Source organism: Morus notabilis, unplaced genomic scaffold (assembly GCF_000414095.1).
Source record: "Morus notabilis unplaced genomic scaffold, ASM41409v2 Scaffold1378, whole genome shotgun sequence".
Classification (NCBI taxonomy): Eukaryota; Viridiplantae; Streptophyta; class Magnoliopsida; order Rosales; family Moraceae; genus Morus; species Morus notabilis.
In genome coordinates, this window is record NW_010358173.1 from 38,030 (window position 1) to 56,260 (window position 18,231).

The window sequence follows — 18,231 nt, forward strand, 5'->3', positions numbered from 1 at the left end:
AAAAATAATTAATTGAGAATTAATTATTATTTAAATAATGTGATTATTTAAATTTAAATTTGAATCATGAACATAATTTAAATTTATCATTTTAAACTTGTTTGATAAGTTGTTCAATTTAGAATTCAAATTAATTTAAGTTTGACTTAAATTTGAATTTGAATTTGAATTAAAATTGGACTACAGGATAAATGATTATTTTCTCTTCCTTCCCTATCTGCAATTGGCGCCACACACAGGGATAGAAAACCCTAGGGTGGCCGGCCACACAAGGATAAGGTAGAGGAGAATTTTTGTTCAAAATTCAAACAGGAGAGAGAGATTTGATTCCTTCCAGAAGTTGGACTTCTACTCTATAAATAAGATATGATGAAAAATTGCGCGTGACAATTTTTTAACCTAACTGAAAGGGGGCTGGCCGAATTCCCTGTGATAGAGAGAAGGAAATATTTTTTCTCCCAAAAAATTTCACATCGTGCATGCGTTGGTGTTTGTGGAAAATTCGAGTGTTTAATCAAACCCGTTTTTAGTCTCGAGTGTGCTCACACACACGTATACGTAGATTCAAGGAATTGACGTGAAAGACTTTGGTTTTCTAAACACAAGGCTTTGGAGCAAGGATCGTTCGTGGTCAAAGAACTCAAGTTATCATCCGAGTCGGCCTCCAGGTATTTTTCCTAATTGAGTTATTGATATATAAATTAATATGATTAATTTATTCGTGCATAAATTAATATAATCTATAGAGTATCTCAAAAGTTTCGTAAAAATTTTTGTTATACTTGATCCGCCCTCCCGCCACGCTTCCGCATCCGAATTCGATTCGGTAACCAACACTAGGATCACATAGCGCCGATTTAATATATAATACAATTTTAAATGTAATTGATTAATATAGATTAAAAGATAAAGTGATAGCTATAACACTAGATAATGCTAGTGTAAATACTAAAGCAATTGAATATTAATCAATGGCTCCTCACATTAAAAGAATTAAAGATAGTATTGCATAGATTCAAGGTAGTAACCAAAGAGAACAAGATTGGTTTAGGTTCTTACAAGCATTAAATCTAACTCCTAGAGCATTAGCACTTGATAAGTCTATAAGATGGAACTCAACTTATATAATGTTTCAACAATGCATCCCCTATAAAGATGCTATAACAAACTATATCAGTGTAAAATTATGAGTATGACATATAGACCTATATGATTGGCAAATTGCCGAAATTTTGTATCAACTTTTAGGTAGGTTTCATGAAGTTACTCTAAAACTTAGTGGAACATATTATCCAACATCACCTTTAGTTTTAGGTGAACTTTTAAGAATTAGTATTTTATTTAATGAATTTAGGGCGGACCCAATCTTAGGAGTTCCTATCGCTTCTATGGAAAAAAAATTAAAAAATATTGGTCTAAATTACCAATGTTGTATGGTTTCGGTACTATTTTTTATCCTATATTAAAATTAGACGGTTTAGAAAACTTAAGTGAATTTTTAGGCATAAATTGTTCTAACCAATTTCTGACAATAAAGGCAAAAATATTTTCTCTCTATAGTAAATGTGAGAATAGGTTTAGAAACACAAACTCTGAAGTACAAGAACCGCAACAAAGAGATGAAAACCCGCATTCATTCATGAATGTTTTCAGGTTGAAGAAGAAGAAGAAGACAACTCAAATAGAAGCTGGTAGTGGATCTTCATCAATAGGTGGTGGTTGCGGCGGCAGCTTCAATGAGCTTATGACGTACCTCAGTGAGAGCTTAGTAGTCGGCGGCAATAGAAATTTGTTTGATTTAGTTCAATGGTGGAGGGCACGAGCATTCACTTGGTCAGTCCTAACTCGATTGGCAATGGGTATTTTTTCGATCATAGTCTCCACTATTTCATCCGAACAAGCCTTCAGTACGACTGGACGAATACTTGAGGAACACCGAAACGCATTGCAAAGGGACATTGTTGAAGCATTGGTCTGCATTAAGGATTGAGATCGTGCCGATCAACGTTGACATGATACAATTTCACCGGAAAGTCAAGAATGGATCGATGAATTTAATAGATTAACATTTAATTTTGAAGGCGATCCTTCAGCTTCAAATTAAATTGTAATTTGTAAATATGTATTTACTTTCGACATTATAATTGTATATTTAGACTTTGTAAGTTTGTAAAATTTGTAATACGTCACAAAATGATTGCACTCTTTTTTTCTTGCCAAGTTTTTATCTCAATTGGGCTTTTCTTGGTAAAGTTTTTAACGAGGCAATCATGAATTACAAATTTAAAATTAATATACAAAATTAATTTTTTAAATTGTGTTAATAATGTGTGTTGAATGTTGATTTTAATTTTTATATAATTTTAACACAAAATAACTTAATAATTATTTATATACAAATACAATTACTAAATAATAGTATATTATATATAATATACTATTATTTAGTAATTGTATTTGTATATAAATAATTATTAAGTTATTTTGTGTTAAAATTATATAAAAATTAAAATCAACATTCAACACACATTATTAACACAATTTAAAAAATTAATTTTTTAAATTGTGTTAATAATGTGTGTTGAATGTTGATTTTAATTTTTATATAATTTTAACACAAAATAACTTAATAATTATTTATATACAAATACAATTACTAAATAATAGTATATTATATATAATATACTATTATTTAGTAATTGTATTTGTATATAAATAATTATTAAGTTATTTTGTGTTAAAATTATATAAAAATTAAAATCAACATTCAACACACATTATTAACACAATTTAAAAAATTAATTTTTTAAATTGTGTTAATAATGTGTGTTGAATGTTGATTTTAATTTTTATATAATTTTAACACAAAATAACTTAATAATTATTTATATACAAATACAATTACTAAATAATAGTATATTATATATAATATATATACAATATTATAAAAATTAAAAAATATAATAAAAATATTTTTTTTCGGGCCATTCAGGCGGGCTCAGGTAGCCAAAATTAGGCCCGCAGCCCGTCCATGGGCCTTCTCGAGCTCGGGCAGGCGGGTTCTGGCGTCATGCTTAAAATCAGTTTTTTCGGACGGTCACGGACAGCCCATCCAAAATTCCAGCACTATTTTAAACATTTCATGAAAATGTCATAAATGGAAAAAAAATTCAAGAGGGTGTCAGGGTTATGAGATTATCAATTCTATTTTAATTTAATTTTATTTATTTTTGTTTCCAAAGATTTATTCTCTACGAGTTTGTTGCTTTACGCTGAGTGTTTATTACTGTTTGTTGATGGTCGTTTTCATATCAGGCTCATATAAGGGTCTAGGCCTAATCATTTCATCCGGCGACGAGATTGAGCTCGATTGGTGGACCCAAGCCACGCTCGGAGAACTCGCGTGGGTCGTGATTTAGTGGGTCATAGGTAATCAAATGAACCCATTTGTTATAAGGGAAAAAATGTAAAAAGAAAAAAAAAGGTTAGGGCAAATACTAAAAGTCTTGGACCAGTAGGGGTGGCCGCTCTCACTCGGCCTAAGTGAGTTCGTCACTGTGTTTAGTACCCCTTTTTTAGGGACATAAATGTCCTCTTCTTCATTTTTTATCATTTTCAATTAATTAGTCCAAATCTATTAGTGAAAAATGTTAAAAATATATCAAACACCAAAACGTGGGGCTAATCTTTTTTTTTATTATTTTTTTATAGCTTAATCCACAAGTCAAAATACGAAATTTTATATAGCTTGCTTAAAAACCATCATTGCCTTTTGTCTAACATAATAAAGGAGCAAAATGACATTTTCTAACTTCTTGTGCTCTTTGCAAGCACATCCAAAAGATGCCAGAATTAAGAGATAAAAAAGCTCACGATGAACAGCTTGCATTGAAGTGTTATTTTCCCTCCTCTATTTCTTTATATATATTTTTTAACCTTCATTTTTGCTTCTGAGAATCCTATTACCACGGCTTTTTTTCCATTTTCTTTGTCGGCACTCGGCAGACTGGAATTGAAGAGAGCATTTAAATCCTGTTTAGTTCGCTGATTTAAATTTTTAATTTGAATTAAAATATAATTTTATGTGAGAACTTTTTACTATAACAAAAAAATTAAACGTGACTATTTCTAAGAATTTTTTACTGTAATAAAACTCAAATTCTAAATTCGAATCGATAAAATGAACGGGACCTTAGTAATCATCTTCATTATTTATTCAACAAGGGACGTCATGTTTTTATAGAATAATACTATTATATCATGATGCTTTTCTTTCATATATATATATATATATATATATATTGTACTAATAAAACATACACAGAAAATAAAGTATAAAATCGGTCTTCTACGATTCTCCAACCAACTTTATCAAAACACGGTACATGATTTCAAGCGTAACTTAGCGGTAGCCGGTAAGTTTACCCCATACTTCTAATTTGATTCTCGTGTACAAAACTGTGATTGTTGTTTGAAGCTTAAATAGCCATACTTCAGACAGGAGAATTGAAACAATAAATGAATAGTGTTATTTGGGACCATGGTTAATTTTGGGGGAGAGTTAAAAAGAATGGCCGAATGTTTTAGGCTGAGAAAAAAAAAAGTGTTTTTAGTAAATAATCAAACGTATTGACTCGATAAATCTCATATTTATTGAGTGAATACATATTTGTCGAGTAAATCCGGGAATTTTTTATCGGTAAAATTTGGACATTATTAAAATAAAAAATAAAAGAAAAAAGAAAAAAGTACTAGCACTATTAATCCCTGAACTTTGAGCATAATGACACTTTGATATTAAACTTTTAATTTTGATAAATTACCCCATAAACTTTTAACTTCTAAGCAATTTTGACTCCTAACACTAAAATTGACTAAATATATCTAAAATTTAACATAGATAATCACATTCCTAACATCTAGGTTCTAACAATTAAAAATTTTACATAAATAGTTATGTTAAGTACAATAGCTTTCAATGAGTTTTAAACTTTTTAAATGATACTAAAGAGAATAGTTTGCACATAATATAACTAGTTTTACAAGATTTTAAGTTTACACATAATGGACTCACAAGATTTTTAAGTTGACACATTATGGACTCACAAATGAACACACCCTGTATTTGCTGGCAGTAAAACTAACCATCATGGTGCCTGTTTTTAACACTTTTTAGGCCAATGATATAGTTTCTGCTTCTTTTTTTCAGTTTTCCTTTTTCGGCTTGCGTACAAAGAAAATTAGACAGGGAAAGAAACAATGAATTTATTTATGCAAGAATGAATAAACAATGCCATTTGTTATTCCAATTATACAATGCATCAATGTGTCTTTATATAATCAGAAAAACATTGGCAACTACTTGACACTCTACAAATGAGAATCACACAGAAGCTTCCCTTCAAAGGAACAAGCACTGGCTCTCTCCAGGTTACCACTCATTCTATTTCAGTTTTTATTTTCCTTTCTTTTCTTTCTTTTTTCCCCCTTCCTCTTTCTTTTCATTTACCTGTTATTTTTACAGTATGGAATAAGCTCGAATCACCTCAACAATTGGCGCTCGACACAATGGGCACTTCCCTCCGCCTCTTACCAACTCGTTTGCACATTTTGAGCAAGTGCACATGTGCCCACATCTGCAAATATATTTTTAGGGAAAAAAAAAAGTTGTCAATGCACCCAAAAAAAAAAAAAAAGAATTAAGCTAATAAAAAAAATCGGTCATCGGATTCTGGTTTTTGTCTTTATGCATGTGTTTCTCGACTCCAATACGTGCATTTCCATGAGGAAAGATACAAAATGTCACAACCATACCTATACAAAAGAGAATCTATGTGGCTATCGCAACAAACACAACAAGTTCCTTTCCTCACATGACCCCATTTAGAACCATCCTCTGATGTCTCCGGACCCAACCCTGCATTGCAGTTCCACCCTTAACATTATCAGACAGCAAAAAGGTAATACACTAATGCATGAATAATAAAAGACCTGACAAGTGGCAATCATAAAAAGAAATTCCATAATCAGAAGCTTCATTCAGACCACGACAAATTACATCCTAATCAAACATACAGTAAAATGCATCTTATCAAAACAACTGAGTGCAACGTCAATTTTCTACACCAAAAAAAGAAAAAAAAAAAAAAAAAAAAAAAAAAAAAAAAAAAAGGGCGAATCAAACCTTTTTCACCAGCCGATCTATTCAAAGCTGCAGACACTTCTTGTCTGACAGAACGCTGCAGCTCCAGCTGCATATCCATGCAGGCCTCCAACATCCTCTGCATGTGGCTCATGCCTTGCTGAAGTCTAGCCATGTCTGCTCTCAGATCATTGATCATCTCCCACTCCTGCTCCAGATCAGAAAAAACTTTGATCAAATCTTAAATGCAAAAACAGCATAATTATATGGCCATTCCTAAAGCAATCGCAATATATTTAGATTTAGTTCCAGTTTTTAATAGAAGAAAAATTACTCACGATTTCTGAACGGTGCATGCTATGTCGAGCCCAGCCAGTGTGGTGCAAGTCCTGATGCCAAAGTGGCTGTGGTGGAGGAACAGGTGGAGACGGTAGCACAAGTGAAGGTCTATTGATGGCATCATGTTGATCTTCACTTTGCTCATCTCTCTGTTGCTCCTGATCTCGCTCGGGTGAAGTAGGAGTTGATGTTGGCAAAGTTCTATGCAAATCCCAATCAATGGGAGCACGACTTTGCCTTGCCACGTATGACTGTATCAATTGGTCTAGACTTTCTCGGAAACCACTACGAAGAAGATTAGAAACACTCCTCCTGCAACATATAAACATCACATGAGTTACAAAAGGAAGCTAGGTAGCCTCATAATTTCAAGAGCAGAAAGCCCGTTACAACTGATATGGCAAGCCTCTGGAGATAGATGAAGCCTTCTGCACTTGATTAATTACCTGCTCAAAAGTTCCCTGAGCTCCATACTATACACATTGTCATCATCAGGAGGATGAAATCTATTGAATCTTCTAAATGGTACAGAACGGCGATTCCTGAGGGGACCAGAAGGCCCTTCCGACCAATTCCCAACACCTTCCCGAGTGCCCTCCCTCTGCCAAACCCCCTGGACCTCTTGTGCACGGCCCTCTTCTCCATCAGCATTCCTAGTCGTCTCCTCAGGCCAATTATTGACTTGATTATCACGCCAATTTCCGTCCATATCTTCAGTGTTTCCATCTCTCCACTCATTGAACTGACCATAGGTTCTCTGCTGCCAGTTTTCTCTATCATCTTCGGTGATTGGCTCTTGCCAATTCCCTCCTTGAGTTGCAGTTTCCTGCAAATTGATACGTTCAGAAGCTGTGTTGCTCTCTGAGTTTCCCGCTTGATCAGGTGACCGGTTGATATCAGCTTCCTGACTTGAAGGCTGTGCCTGTTCATGATTTTCACGTTGGGCATCCAATGAAACATTTGTTTGAGTCCGAACATTTCTAGTAGAATCATCAATATTACTGCTAGCAGTAGAATCAGATTGGCTTCCAACTTGTCCACGAACAATGGTTTCCAATCTTGTGCGGAACCCATCCCTGCCCAGAGACAAGGATCATCATTAGACCAATCAAGTAAATTATTGTTCCCTAAAAACCGTTTCACTTCTACTTTTATGTATAAAAAAGTACAAAATACGAGGAGAGCACACCATAAAATTATAAATATCCAAGAAAATCCAAAAGAAAAAAATCTTTTACTCAAAAACAAATGCATACCAGATTAATCTAAAAACCCTTGGAAAAAAGTGGTACCCAAAGAAGTAGATGGTCTACCCCAGACTACAAAAGAATTTATTAATCTAACAAGGCAAAACTCACCACAGAAGTTGCTTTAAGAAATTTCTCCTAAACATAATACACATACATCAGAATATATATTTCTCCGCACTAAATTAGTAACTATATGATCTTTAACTTGTCAAGGGAAAAAAAAAATAAGAATAACACAACTCGCCCAGCAGAAACCTAGAATATCAAAAGATTTAAATACCTATGAGACTTGCTCCATATATGATTACATGTTCAACAAAGGACTAACCAACAACAACACACAAATGACAAGACTGCACCAGGAAAACAAGGAAGATTTTCTATCATTCGAAACTATAACCAATCCAGTAAAGAAGGAGATACGCCATGATGTTCTTGCAAGCAATTTTCAACTGTGTGAACTTTCCATATAAAGAAGCGTGGCGTGAAGAAAATGCTTGCATACCTTAAACCAGAAACCGTGTGTCTCTGTCTCAACTGAACTAATTCACTTGCTGCCATAGAAGGCGGTCTTTCTTCTTCAACAGGCCTTTCATTTCTCAAGAATCTGCCTCTTAGTAATGACTGACAAAAATAGTTATGTATTAGAGCCCAAATAATGGTATTTAAATTTTTATTTAAAAAAAAAGGGAGCAAAGAAGAGGAAAATTATCTTGAAGAAGAGAGAGTAAATATACAGAAACTTCTAATTGAGCAAACAACAAGTCACAAGTGAAAATAGTCTTTAAAGCGGAAACGTTGTAACATATTGGGCGTAAACCGAACCAGCAAAAAAGCTTAACCAATGTGCAATAAAATAGTCTACTACTCTACTTCAACACTACAAACTGATACAGGCTTCTTGAAAAGAAAACTAGGAAGAAAAATCCATCCAGGATCAGGCCCAAAAGAGGAAAATATCTTCAAAGAAGAACTAAGAAGAAAATCACTCAGCATTATCAAGCCAGAAAAGAAAGAGGGCAAAAATAAAAAATCATAAGAAACCCACAAAGCAACCACACTACCTAGAGACATTATAATCTACAATCCATGTGGTTTTGAGAGAGAATAAGTTCCAAAAACATGAAGAATCTCAGAACCCAATCTCATGCATTTATTACCAAGCGTAGATGAAAACAAAATAAACAGATTCATTCAATATGCGGGTAAAATGGTAAAAACAAAAACAACCAATGAAAGATACTTGTTCAAAAAAGAAATTATGCGAAACTAACCTGAATTCGATTTCGATGAGCAAAATCAGAGACAGCTCGATGCTCGACTAAATGCTGCAGCTCCCTCTGTCTTTCCCTCTCAATTCGCACAAGCAAATCAATCAGAGCTTGTCTTCCACGCAACCTCAACATGTCCCTACGAACGTGCTCTGGTTGGCCTTCATCCTGTTCAGAAGCCAACCCATCACGGACTTGCTCAGCTTGAGCACCACCAGTTGCATTGACTTGACTTTCCCTCCGGCCACCACGAGCTCCTCTTTGCTGACTAGTCATTTGCACCCACTCCCTAACAATTCTCACCCTTTCACGCTCCGTTTCACCAAGCCACTCTGCTCGGTGATTGTTGCTTCTCTGGCCAACACTCGAAGAATGCTCACTAATACCACTCTCCATCCATCCCCGCACAATCTGCCTCACTCTCTCCCTCTCAACTTCGCCAAGGTCAGGAGATTGCTCCCTGCTAGACCCATTATTATCCCCATGTTGATTCTGCGAACCCATTTGATCATGTGACCAAGGTCCATACTCATTCTCACTCTCACTCACATCCCCTATACTTCCCTGATTCTCACTCTCCCGTGTATCTGACATGTTTGTGCTGGATTCATTAGTAGTAGACACAACACTCCTCTGCTGCCTCAACCTTTCCCTCACCCTTTCCCGCGCCTGATTCAACACATGTTCATCCTCCAACTCCCTCCACATTTGTAAAATCGCAGACGCCTGAGTGCTCGGCCTCTCCACAGCCCCTTGCCGCCTCGAAGTTGGGGACTGCGATTCACTAAGGAATGATGAGTCCAGCATCGAGACCGTGTGCAGCCCTGCAAGCGCCATCAACTCCGACTCCCGATTCCTCCTCTCAATCGTAGTGATCATCTCCTGAGCCTGCCTCGCGGCCCAGCGGCTCAAAATCCGCGAGTGACGACGCCGTGCCGCTGAGGACTCTGCCAAATCATCGCCCTCCAAATCAGACCTCCGTCTCCTCCGCACGAGCTGATCGCCCTCGTCGTCCTCATCTTCAGGGTTGCGAGCAGAGCTACAAGACGCGAAGGACATACAATCATCCAAATGCCCACGCATCATCAATTCCTCCAATCCACGCTCAAAGTCAGAGCAGGCATCAGTAGATTCTGGCTTCTGTTGAAGCGGTTCAAAATCCGCCATTCTCTTTAATCCAATTAAAACTCTCCACAGCTCCACACGCCAAAACCAGCCTTCAAACCCTTAAACCTCCACCCCAAGCCCAAAAGGAAAAATAAAAAACTAAAAAAAGTCTAGCTTCTAAACCACCATTTACAATCTATACCAGGAAAAAGAAAAATGTAAACCTAATATATCTCCAACCACTTACAAAACGGTTAGAAAAGGAAAAAAATTAACCCAAAAAAAAAAAAAAACTTTGTGCCCTAATCAGATTGAAATTCCGTCCAAAGTCCAAGGAACACCACCAAACGAAATTACATCCAAAATTCCAAATACAATGAGAAATCGGACTACGAGGCCAAGGAAAACCAGATAATTCAAACGAAAATTAGATCGGTCCGATATCATTGTGAGTGAGAACTAGGAAATGCTCCAATTCGACACTGGAAATTAGGTTTTCAGGATTGGTTAGAAGGTGAAAACGTACCTCGGAAGCTTTTCTCTCTCTTCTCTATTTTCCCTCCTCTCTGTGCATATATGTTTCTGAGACTGAGTTTGCGCGTATGTGGGGGGTTTTCTTCCTTTTCTTTTTCTTTTCTTTTCTCTTCTCGGTGGCCAAACAGAACCCTATTTCGTTGGAAAACGAGAGAAATGCGAGCGAACTAGAAAATCGTTGAAGAAATTACGCTGAAAACAGAGAGAGATCAGAGAGAAAGAGAATGATTTCTTCGGAATTTATATATTAACATTCTGAGAGAAACAAAGAGAAAAAGACCTGACTATTTTATTTATTATTTATTATTTTCTTATTTTGTTTTATTTTTATTTTATTTTATTGCCGATCTAAAAGGCAAGTGAGAGGAGAGAGAAAGAGGAGTGGCAATCTATTAGGTATGCCACGTAGTAATTAACTATTTAAGATTTACAGACAAAAGAAATCAAGAAATTAAGATAATGATTTTTAATGGACCAATTAGAATCTGCCACGTCTGTTATTTTTAGCATTTTCTCGATTCTACATTTCCACTCCACTCGTGGCTTAATGCCGCGTAAACTGTTTAGTAGATAGATTCAGAATTATAATTTTAGATTTTGATTTAAAATTAATATTTATTTACAGTGATTTTGAATCATGATTTAGAATTAGTGTTTAATTTAAATAATTTTAATGTGATATTTTAAACTAGTTTAAATTATAATTCTAAAATCACCCATCTCTTGTTTAAGGTGATTCAAATCTCTGATTCTGAATCATAATTTCAGAATCATAATTTAAACCCAAAATCATGAATTATAATTTTAATTTTAAAATCATAATTAGAATCACCTTAATTTAAATCTTTATACCAAAGGAACCATAATTATCATGGTCATATCCAAGACTTTTTCCTTTTTTGTTTTAAAGATTAATAATAATGTTTATTGTTATTGCTTTTGTTTTTGTTTTTGTGGTGTACGAAATGACTCATTAGTCATGTAATTAATTTAGGTTCCAGTGGTCCCTTTTCACTAGAATTATTGAATTAATTAAAAATACCATAAAAAGGAAAACTTATTGGATTTAATACTTCGTTGTATAAAGAGAATGAAATCTTTACTTAAGAGAGAGAGAAAAATAAAGGGGGGAAATCTTTACTCTAAAAACAAAGGAAATCTTTACTTACTCAAGATAAAAAAAGAATCTTTACTCAAAATACAAAAAGAAGGAAATATTTATTTACTGACTAGAAAAAATGGAAATCTTTACGGAAAAAAAAAAAGAAATCTAGAAAACATAGAATATATAATTATGTAATCCATCCAGCAAAAGAGAAGAGTCTGATTGGTATATATCAGAATTGTCAAGGCATGGAAAGTGTCCCTTTGAAACGAGAGGGAAAATTAAATCCCTTTGAATATTGGGTTAATCTAAAAAAAAAAAAAAAAAAAAAGAACTTTATAATAAATATCACTTTGGTTGGCTATTGACGTTTAAAACACTTTAAAATTAATTTATCTTAGTGTAACAAAATTAGTCTTTATATCAATTGAAATAATAAATGTACATATTTACAATTGGATTTAATATTGGGATAATAGCAGTTTGATAATTTATGTTTATATTAGGCTTGGAATTTTGAACTAGCGTTTTAGTGAGGAGACACTTGATTCAAAATTTACCAAGTACCAAAAAGCCATCCTTTCAAAATGGCAGAAATCACAAACACGTTAATACTCTAAAGGAAAGAGAAATACCACAATGCGTCTAATAAATAATTTAATGGTGTAAAAAATATTAGGTGAGAATAGGGGGCATAATCTCTAAAGAGGTTGAATGTTGAGAGTAATGATTGGTCCTTTGTTCAAAGAACCACTCTTAAGGAAAGTATCTTAATTAGTCAAACCATTATTTTTTTAAAACATAAATTATACAAGTGTGGTGTGCGATTAGAAGAGAAAAGGATAGGTTACTTCTCAGGCATCAAGGATCCTGTTGGCTATCACCGAGGGTCGTGGCGTAGTAGTAAGGACGCTTTTATTAGGTCTCTTATGTCCATTGATTTAAGATTCCAATCTCCATTTGCTCAACCCCTTTAAGAAAATTAAGTAGGCTCCTCTAGGCCACGTCATAGGTGAGGGAGTGATAACTGGGTAGATTGTCGATAGGAGACTAGTTCAGATATTTTTTACATACTCAGTAGTACTCGAGATTACTACTATAGTCGAAGGAGTTAAGAAATATAATGTGCACCACCAAATCTTAGCCAAAGAAAAAAAAAAACAAAAAAAAAAAAAAGAATCCTGTTGGCCTATATTGTATCTGAAAACTAAAAAAATTGTCTAACCATGATTTAATGACGGTATAACTAAAATAATTTATTCTCTTTTATCTTCCTCCATTCTCTGTGTTTTAACAAATTATTGATCTAAAAATAACTATATGTGCCCTTTTGATCTTCGTCATAAATAAAAGCTATACTGAAATTTTACATAGTTTCACCTAATTAAAAAAAAAAAAAAAAAAAAAAGGTCCTCCAACTCACATGTTTGGTAGGCTTTAAAAAAATTGTTGACTCTTTATTTTCTGAGAAGTTTATTGGTAGTTCTGAGTAATATTTGACTGGCTGCTAAATGTCTAGCTAATTAACAACGTAATAAGATTTAAAAAAAAAAAATGATGTGTCATTATCGTAGTTATTATTATAGGTGCGAGGTACATTTCCAACTTATTTATCAGAAATTTTGCCGTACTGTCCCCAGGAGAAACATGCCTAGTGAATTCTTCTAGTAGATTTAATAAGAAGAAACTGATCTGAAGTCATATAGGAAAAATGGTTAATTTTTTTATAATATCGATAAAAAAAATATTTCATAAAAAATATTGGTTTTGCCTATTTTTCATATCATTTTTATCTCGTAACTCCTATAAATAATTATGGAATGGACTGATTGTTGATAATTATTTTTATTATTAGAATAATCGAATATGGTAAGCAAACTAGTGTTATTTGCTTCTTCTTCTTTTTTTTTTTTTTTTTGGTTAATGAATAATGATACAAAAAAGTAACGTGGTGGGAAAACTGTTCCCATAACTAGCAGAAACTTTTTCATGTATTTTCATATGTAATGATGTCGCGCTTTAGAATATAGCTCATAAACATTGGTATATTTTGTAGATCACAACCTTCTATTACAGATACATATAATAATCTTATTTTCGACAATCACTCAAAAGAGAAGCAATAAATTGTTGCAGGTACAATCTAATCTTAATTCCACACCTTACTTCAATACAAGTGTAGGGATTAAGATTTCGTTTGTTTTACTGATTCGAGTTGAGAACATGAGTTGAAAAATAAATTTATACAAAAATACTATAGTACAAAAAATATAATTTAAATTTTTATGAGAGAAAACATTATAACAAAGGCCCCGTTCATTTCACCGATTCGAGTTTAGAATTCGAGTTTTGCTACAGTAAAAAGCTCTCAGAAACAGTCACATCTAATTTTTTTGCTACAGTAAAAAGCTCTCACATAAAATCACATCTAAACTCGAATTAAAAACTCGAATCAGCAAACTAAACGGGCCCAACTTGAGTTGAGATTCAAACTAACGAAACAAATGGAGTCTAAATACCCTACCATATATTTTATTGTGTTAAGTGTTAAATTGTGTAACCTAATTATGTCTTAACAATTTATTGCCTTATGCAGAGAAATCTATGCATCGACATTATAAATTCATTGGGTAGTTTAAGAATTACACACATATAAGTTTGACTACCCAAGTTTTTCAAAAAGATGGTCGTCATTTTAGGTTATTATCATAGACGCTACAGAAAATACAGAGAGTTACGAGGTATATAATTTTTTCTTATAAAATTCTTTTTAATCATAAATGAAATACTGCAACAGTTGAAAGAGGATAAGTCTCACATTAAAACTAACCTCCATGAGTTATGTGTGTTCATTTTTGCTTGATTTCCTTTTTCCCCAATGACTCTCATTAGCAATTCCATCAAAAGTATAAACGGACTTGGACGAAAGGTTATTTTGAGATATTTTCTATATGCCGAGTTGTGTAATGAGTGATCTTGAAAAATTGTGGGCATTCTAAAAAAAGGTTCATATGTATTTTTAAAAGGGAAAATTTAATTTTGGTAATTTGTGTTATATTAAAATTTTAGTTTGATATCCTCTATTTTTAAAAATTTCATGCTGGTTCCTCAACTTTTTAGAAAATTATCTTTTGATACCTTAGAGTCCTTTTTGAGATGTGAAATATCAAATATATCATTCTTTTTAATTAACCAAAAGCTAATAATTTTAAAAAAAATTTAAAAATTTAGAACAATTAAAAACTTGAAAAACAGTAAAAAAAAATCGAAAAAAAAAACAATGACTAAATCAAAGAACAACTGAGAATAAATTTTAAATTATTTTTCTTATTATTTTTAAAATTTTAAATTTCTAGTTAAATAAATAGAAAGGTAAATTTGACATTTCACATCTCAAAAAAAGACTTCGAGGTATTAAAAAATATTTTTTAAAAAGTTGAGGTATTGATATAAAGGAATGTACGCATGATTTTCAACCAAACATATTGAACAAAAAGTGACTTCCATATAGTTTTAACCTAACTTATTAATTTTAAAATAATTTAAAAACGACATGATTAAATGAAAAGAAGTCAGCTAAAGGCCAAAATTTGGCTTTAGCACCAAAATTAATAACAGTGCATTTGTTGAGAATGGTTTTTATACTCAAATGTCAAAATTTGACATTAATGTATTAATTTAACATTGTATTGGAGATAATAGCAGAATAAAAATGAAAATGGTATATCACATGTGTCATTTCTACTTTTTTTTGGTATCAAACACAAACATTGGCATATTTACATTGGAGGTGGTGTAACGTCACCTAAAATTCCTTCAATATTTAAGCGCTTATTAGACATTAGATAACAACACCGATATATGTTTAGATCAAAAAGCATTAAATATCACAAAAAATGCGTGCTTGTCATTAACGCATCACAAAACTAAGAATATAAGCGGTTAAGGATTACAAATTATGACCAAAACAGTCATTTCAGTTTCCTATGATTTTGACATGTGTACATTCATGATGGTCATGATACAATTTTTATGATTTGTATCATTGCTCATGTAAGAAACCCGTACAACTATTTATCACGACACCGTTGCAAATTGCATGAATCGAATACCGTGAGTGGATTTATGTTATACTTTTATAAATGCTGTTTAATTTAAATTGTATGGTTAAAGTCAATCGACTTTACGGTTCTATGTCCATATGGTAGAATTTCCCGACAAATAAAATATATAGAACTTGTGTAAAGTCATAGTCAAGTACGTAGATATTTATATATATATATATATATTAGGAACGGTCTCCGGTCGCTACCGGATTAAAACGGTATTTATATATATTTTTAAAAAATATATATATTTTTTTAAATGTGTATATTTTTATTTAAAATATATATATTTTATGATAAAATATATAATATATATGTTTTAAAAAATATATATACATTTTAAAAAATATATATACATATTTAAAAAAAATATACAAGTACTGCTTCAGTCTGATATTAGGAGATTTGGCCTATATATGTGTGTGTGAAAAAAAAAAAAAAAAAAAAAAAAAAAATTGGGGAAGAGTCCTAAAGGTAAGAAACATGTAGGATATTTTGTAGGTGAAGGACCAGTATTTTTTGGGGGTACCTTGGAATTGAGAGGGAGATCAGGCCCTTGTCTTACTCTTACTGGAGATTGGATGAGTGTGCATCATTCATGTACGTTGAGCTGCCTTTTTCAAGGCTTCTGATGGTGAAATTTGAACTCCAAAATAAATAAAATAATAAGAAAGAAATAAAATAAAATAAAATATGGGTCTTGTTTGGGCGGGGACCAACAATGTCCTAGAGATTCTACCTTCCCCTACTCAATTCATGGGGTTGGGTTGCGAACCTATAGAATAAACATCAATATCTTTGTTGCTATTATAATAATAATAATTTCTCCTAATAATATTTAATATTAATGTTAATATTAATAAGAAAGTTTCTCTTATAAGACAAAAAATAAAAATAAAACTACTATAGTTATTTATTTTTCAACATAAACAGTTTGTTCTGCGTATTTTTTTAATTTGATTTGATTTTAATCAGATTTAACTATCAGAAAACTGTAAAGTATTTTTCATATCTTAATAAAGTATTTAAAAAAACAAATAAAATATCAAAGTCTATATATTCAATTTTTTGTAAAATTTGTAGATGATTTGAAAATCATATATGCTTCCAGCTCTTATCTAATTGGTTGGTAAATAAAATGGGCAAAGTATTAATTTCCCTCTCAAGAAAATTAGATACTAAAATGTATAAGTTCTTCCATAATCTCTACATATTATTTAGGTATTAAGGTTTAGGGTGTGTTTGATAGGAAAAAGAAAATCATAAAAGGATGAATAGGGTACAACTTATAAGGGAGTGGGAGTGTGAAGGGAATAATGATTTTAATTGTCCTTGAAAAAATATTCCAACAATAATCTTTATGGTTAAATCCTCGGAATATATTGATCGACATTTTCTTTTAATTTATATGAATGCTTTTCCATTAAAAGAAAAAAAAAAACGAAAAAACGAACAAACATAATCAAATCTCTCTTATGCATGGAGAAGAAGACTATGCGAAATTGCTTTCTCTCAAAGTCAAGAAAATTTAATGAATTTCATATAAAAAAATTGAGAATTTAACTTTGAGAGTGCATAAATCTAGACATTTACTCTTTACTCTTGATAATTACATTTTTATTAGTTTAATTAGTTAACTAAAAAGGTTATGAATCAAGAGTAAATAGTAAAAATTTTGACATATACACTTTTAATGAGTATTTATCAAAATTACCTTTTCATATATTTATTAAATTTCTAATAACTAGTTCCCAACTTAATAAAAATAGCTATACGAAGGCTCTCTTTTGAGAAAATCTTATTATATTATATTTAAGAGGCACTTAAGCTCTCAAGCATGGACCATCGCCATGATAATGGTAAAGCGAAACAACTTATTTTGTTTGTGGGGACCGTTAATTAAAAGGCTAGAATTTGCGTTGATCATAATTACTGAAAACAAAATTAAGCTAACCCTATTTTACTTAATCATGAGTGCTATGGGAAGCTTGTAATTAGTATCTTCCACCTTTCTGCGTTATATCTGTATCTACACAAATATCTAACATGTTTTTTTGTCCAAAAAACTCAAAAAAAAGACAACTTGAGTTCTAACTTTATTTAAGTTCACGTTCTTTTAAGTTTCAACTTTATTCAACTTTATTCAAGTTACAACTTCAACTCAAGTTATAACTTAAATTTAACTCAAATTACACTCCAAAAGAACAACCCCATCTTCTTGGCAAAGCCTCGAGTTTTATATTTTATTTTGGTTGGAATTTTTGTTACGAAAGGGGAAATTATAAGCATGAAAAGCTAATACAAATATCAATCCAAAACACATAACCTTAAAATATAGATATATATTAGAAAGAGAGAAACAGTACATTTCCTCTTG

General features: G+C 32.3%; 2 protein-coding genes across 2 annotated transcripts in view; one reads left to right on the forward strand and one right to left on the reverse strand.

Moving 5' to 3' along the window:
• LOC21391378 (plectin) overlaps window positions 1-3,419 on the forward strand; it is a 7,680-nt gene extending 4,261 nt beyond the window's left edge. The window contains exon 4 of the mRNA XM_024161657.1: window positions 3,316-3,419. Coding sequence (XP_024017425.1) covers window positions 3,316-3,419 — 104 coding nt within the window. The remainder of the gene's footprint in view (window positions 1-3,315) is intronic.
• A 1,861-nt stretch (window positions 3,420-5,280) lies between these two features.
• On the reverse strand, window positions 5,281-10,895 carry LOC21391379. Its single transcript, XM_010092128.2, has 7 exons — window positions 9,006-10,895; window positions 8,237-8,355; window positions 6,928-7,557; window positions 6,481-6,793; window positions 6,185-6,350; window positions 5,815-5,917; window positions 5,281-5,636 (listed from the first exon to the last, which is right to left on the reverse strand). The coding sequence occupies exons 1-7, from the start codon at window positions 10,167-10,169 to the stop codon at window positions 5,519-5,521; spliced, it is 2,613 nt and encodes an 870-aa protein (XP_010090430.1). The 5' UTR covers window positions 10,170-10,895; the 3' UTR covers window positions 5,281-5,518.
• Window positions 10,896-18,231: the final 7,336 nt, after the last annotated feature.

Coding starts and splice junctions, on each gene's coding strand:
- LOC21391379 (XM_010092128.2), bottom strand. CDS start 10,169: ATGGCGGATTTTGAACCGCTTCAACAGAAGCCAGAATCTACTGATGCC. Junction 5,918..6,184: donor TAGATCGGCTGGTGAAAAAG/GTTTGATTCGCC, acceptor ACTGCAATGCAG/GGTTGGGTCCGGAGACATCA. Junction 5,637..5,814: donor ATAGATTCTCTTTTGTATAG/GTATGGTTGTGA, acceptor ATATATTTGCAG/ATGTGGGCACATGTGCACTT.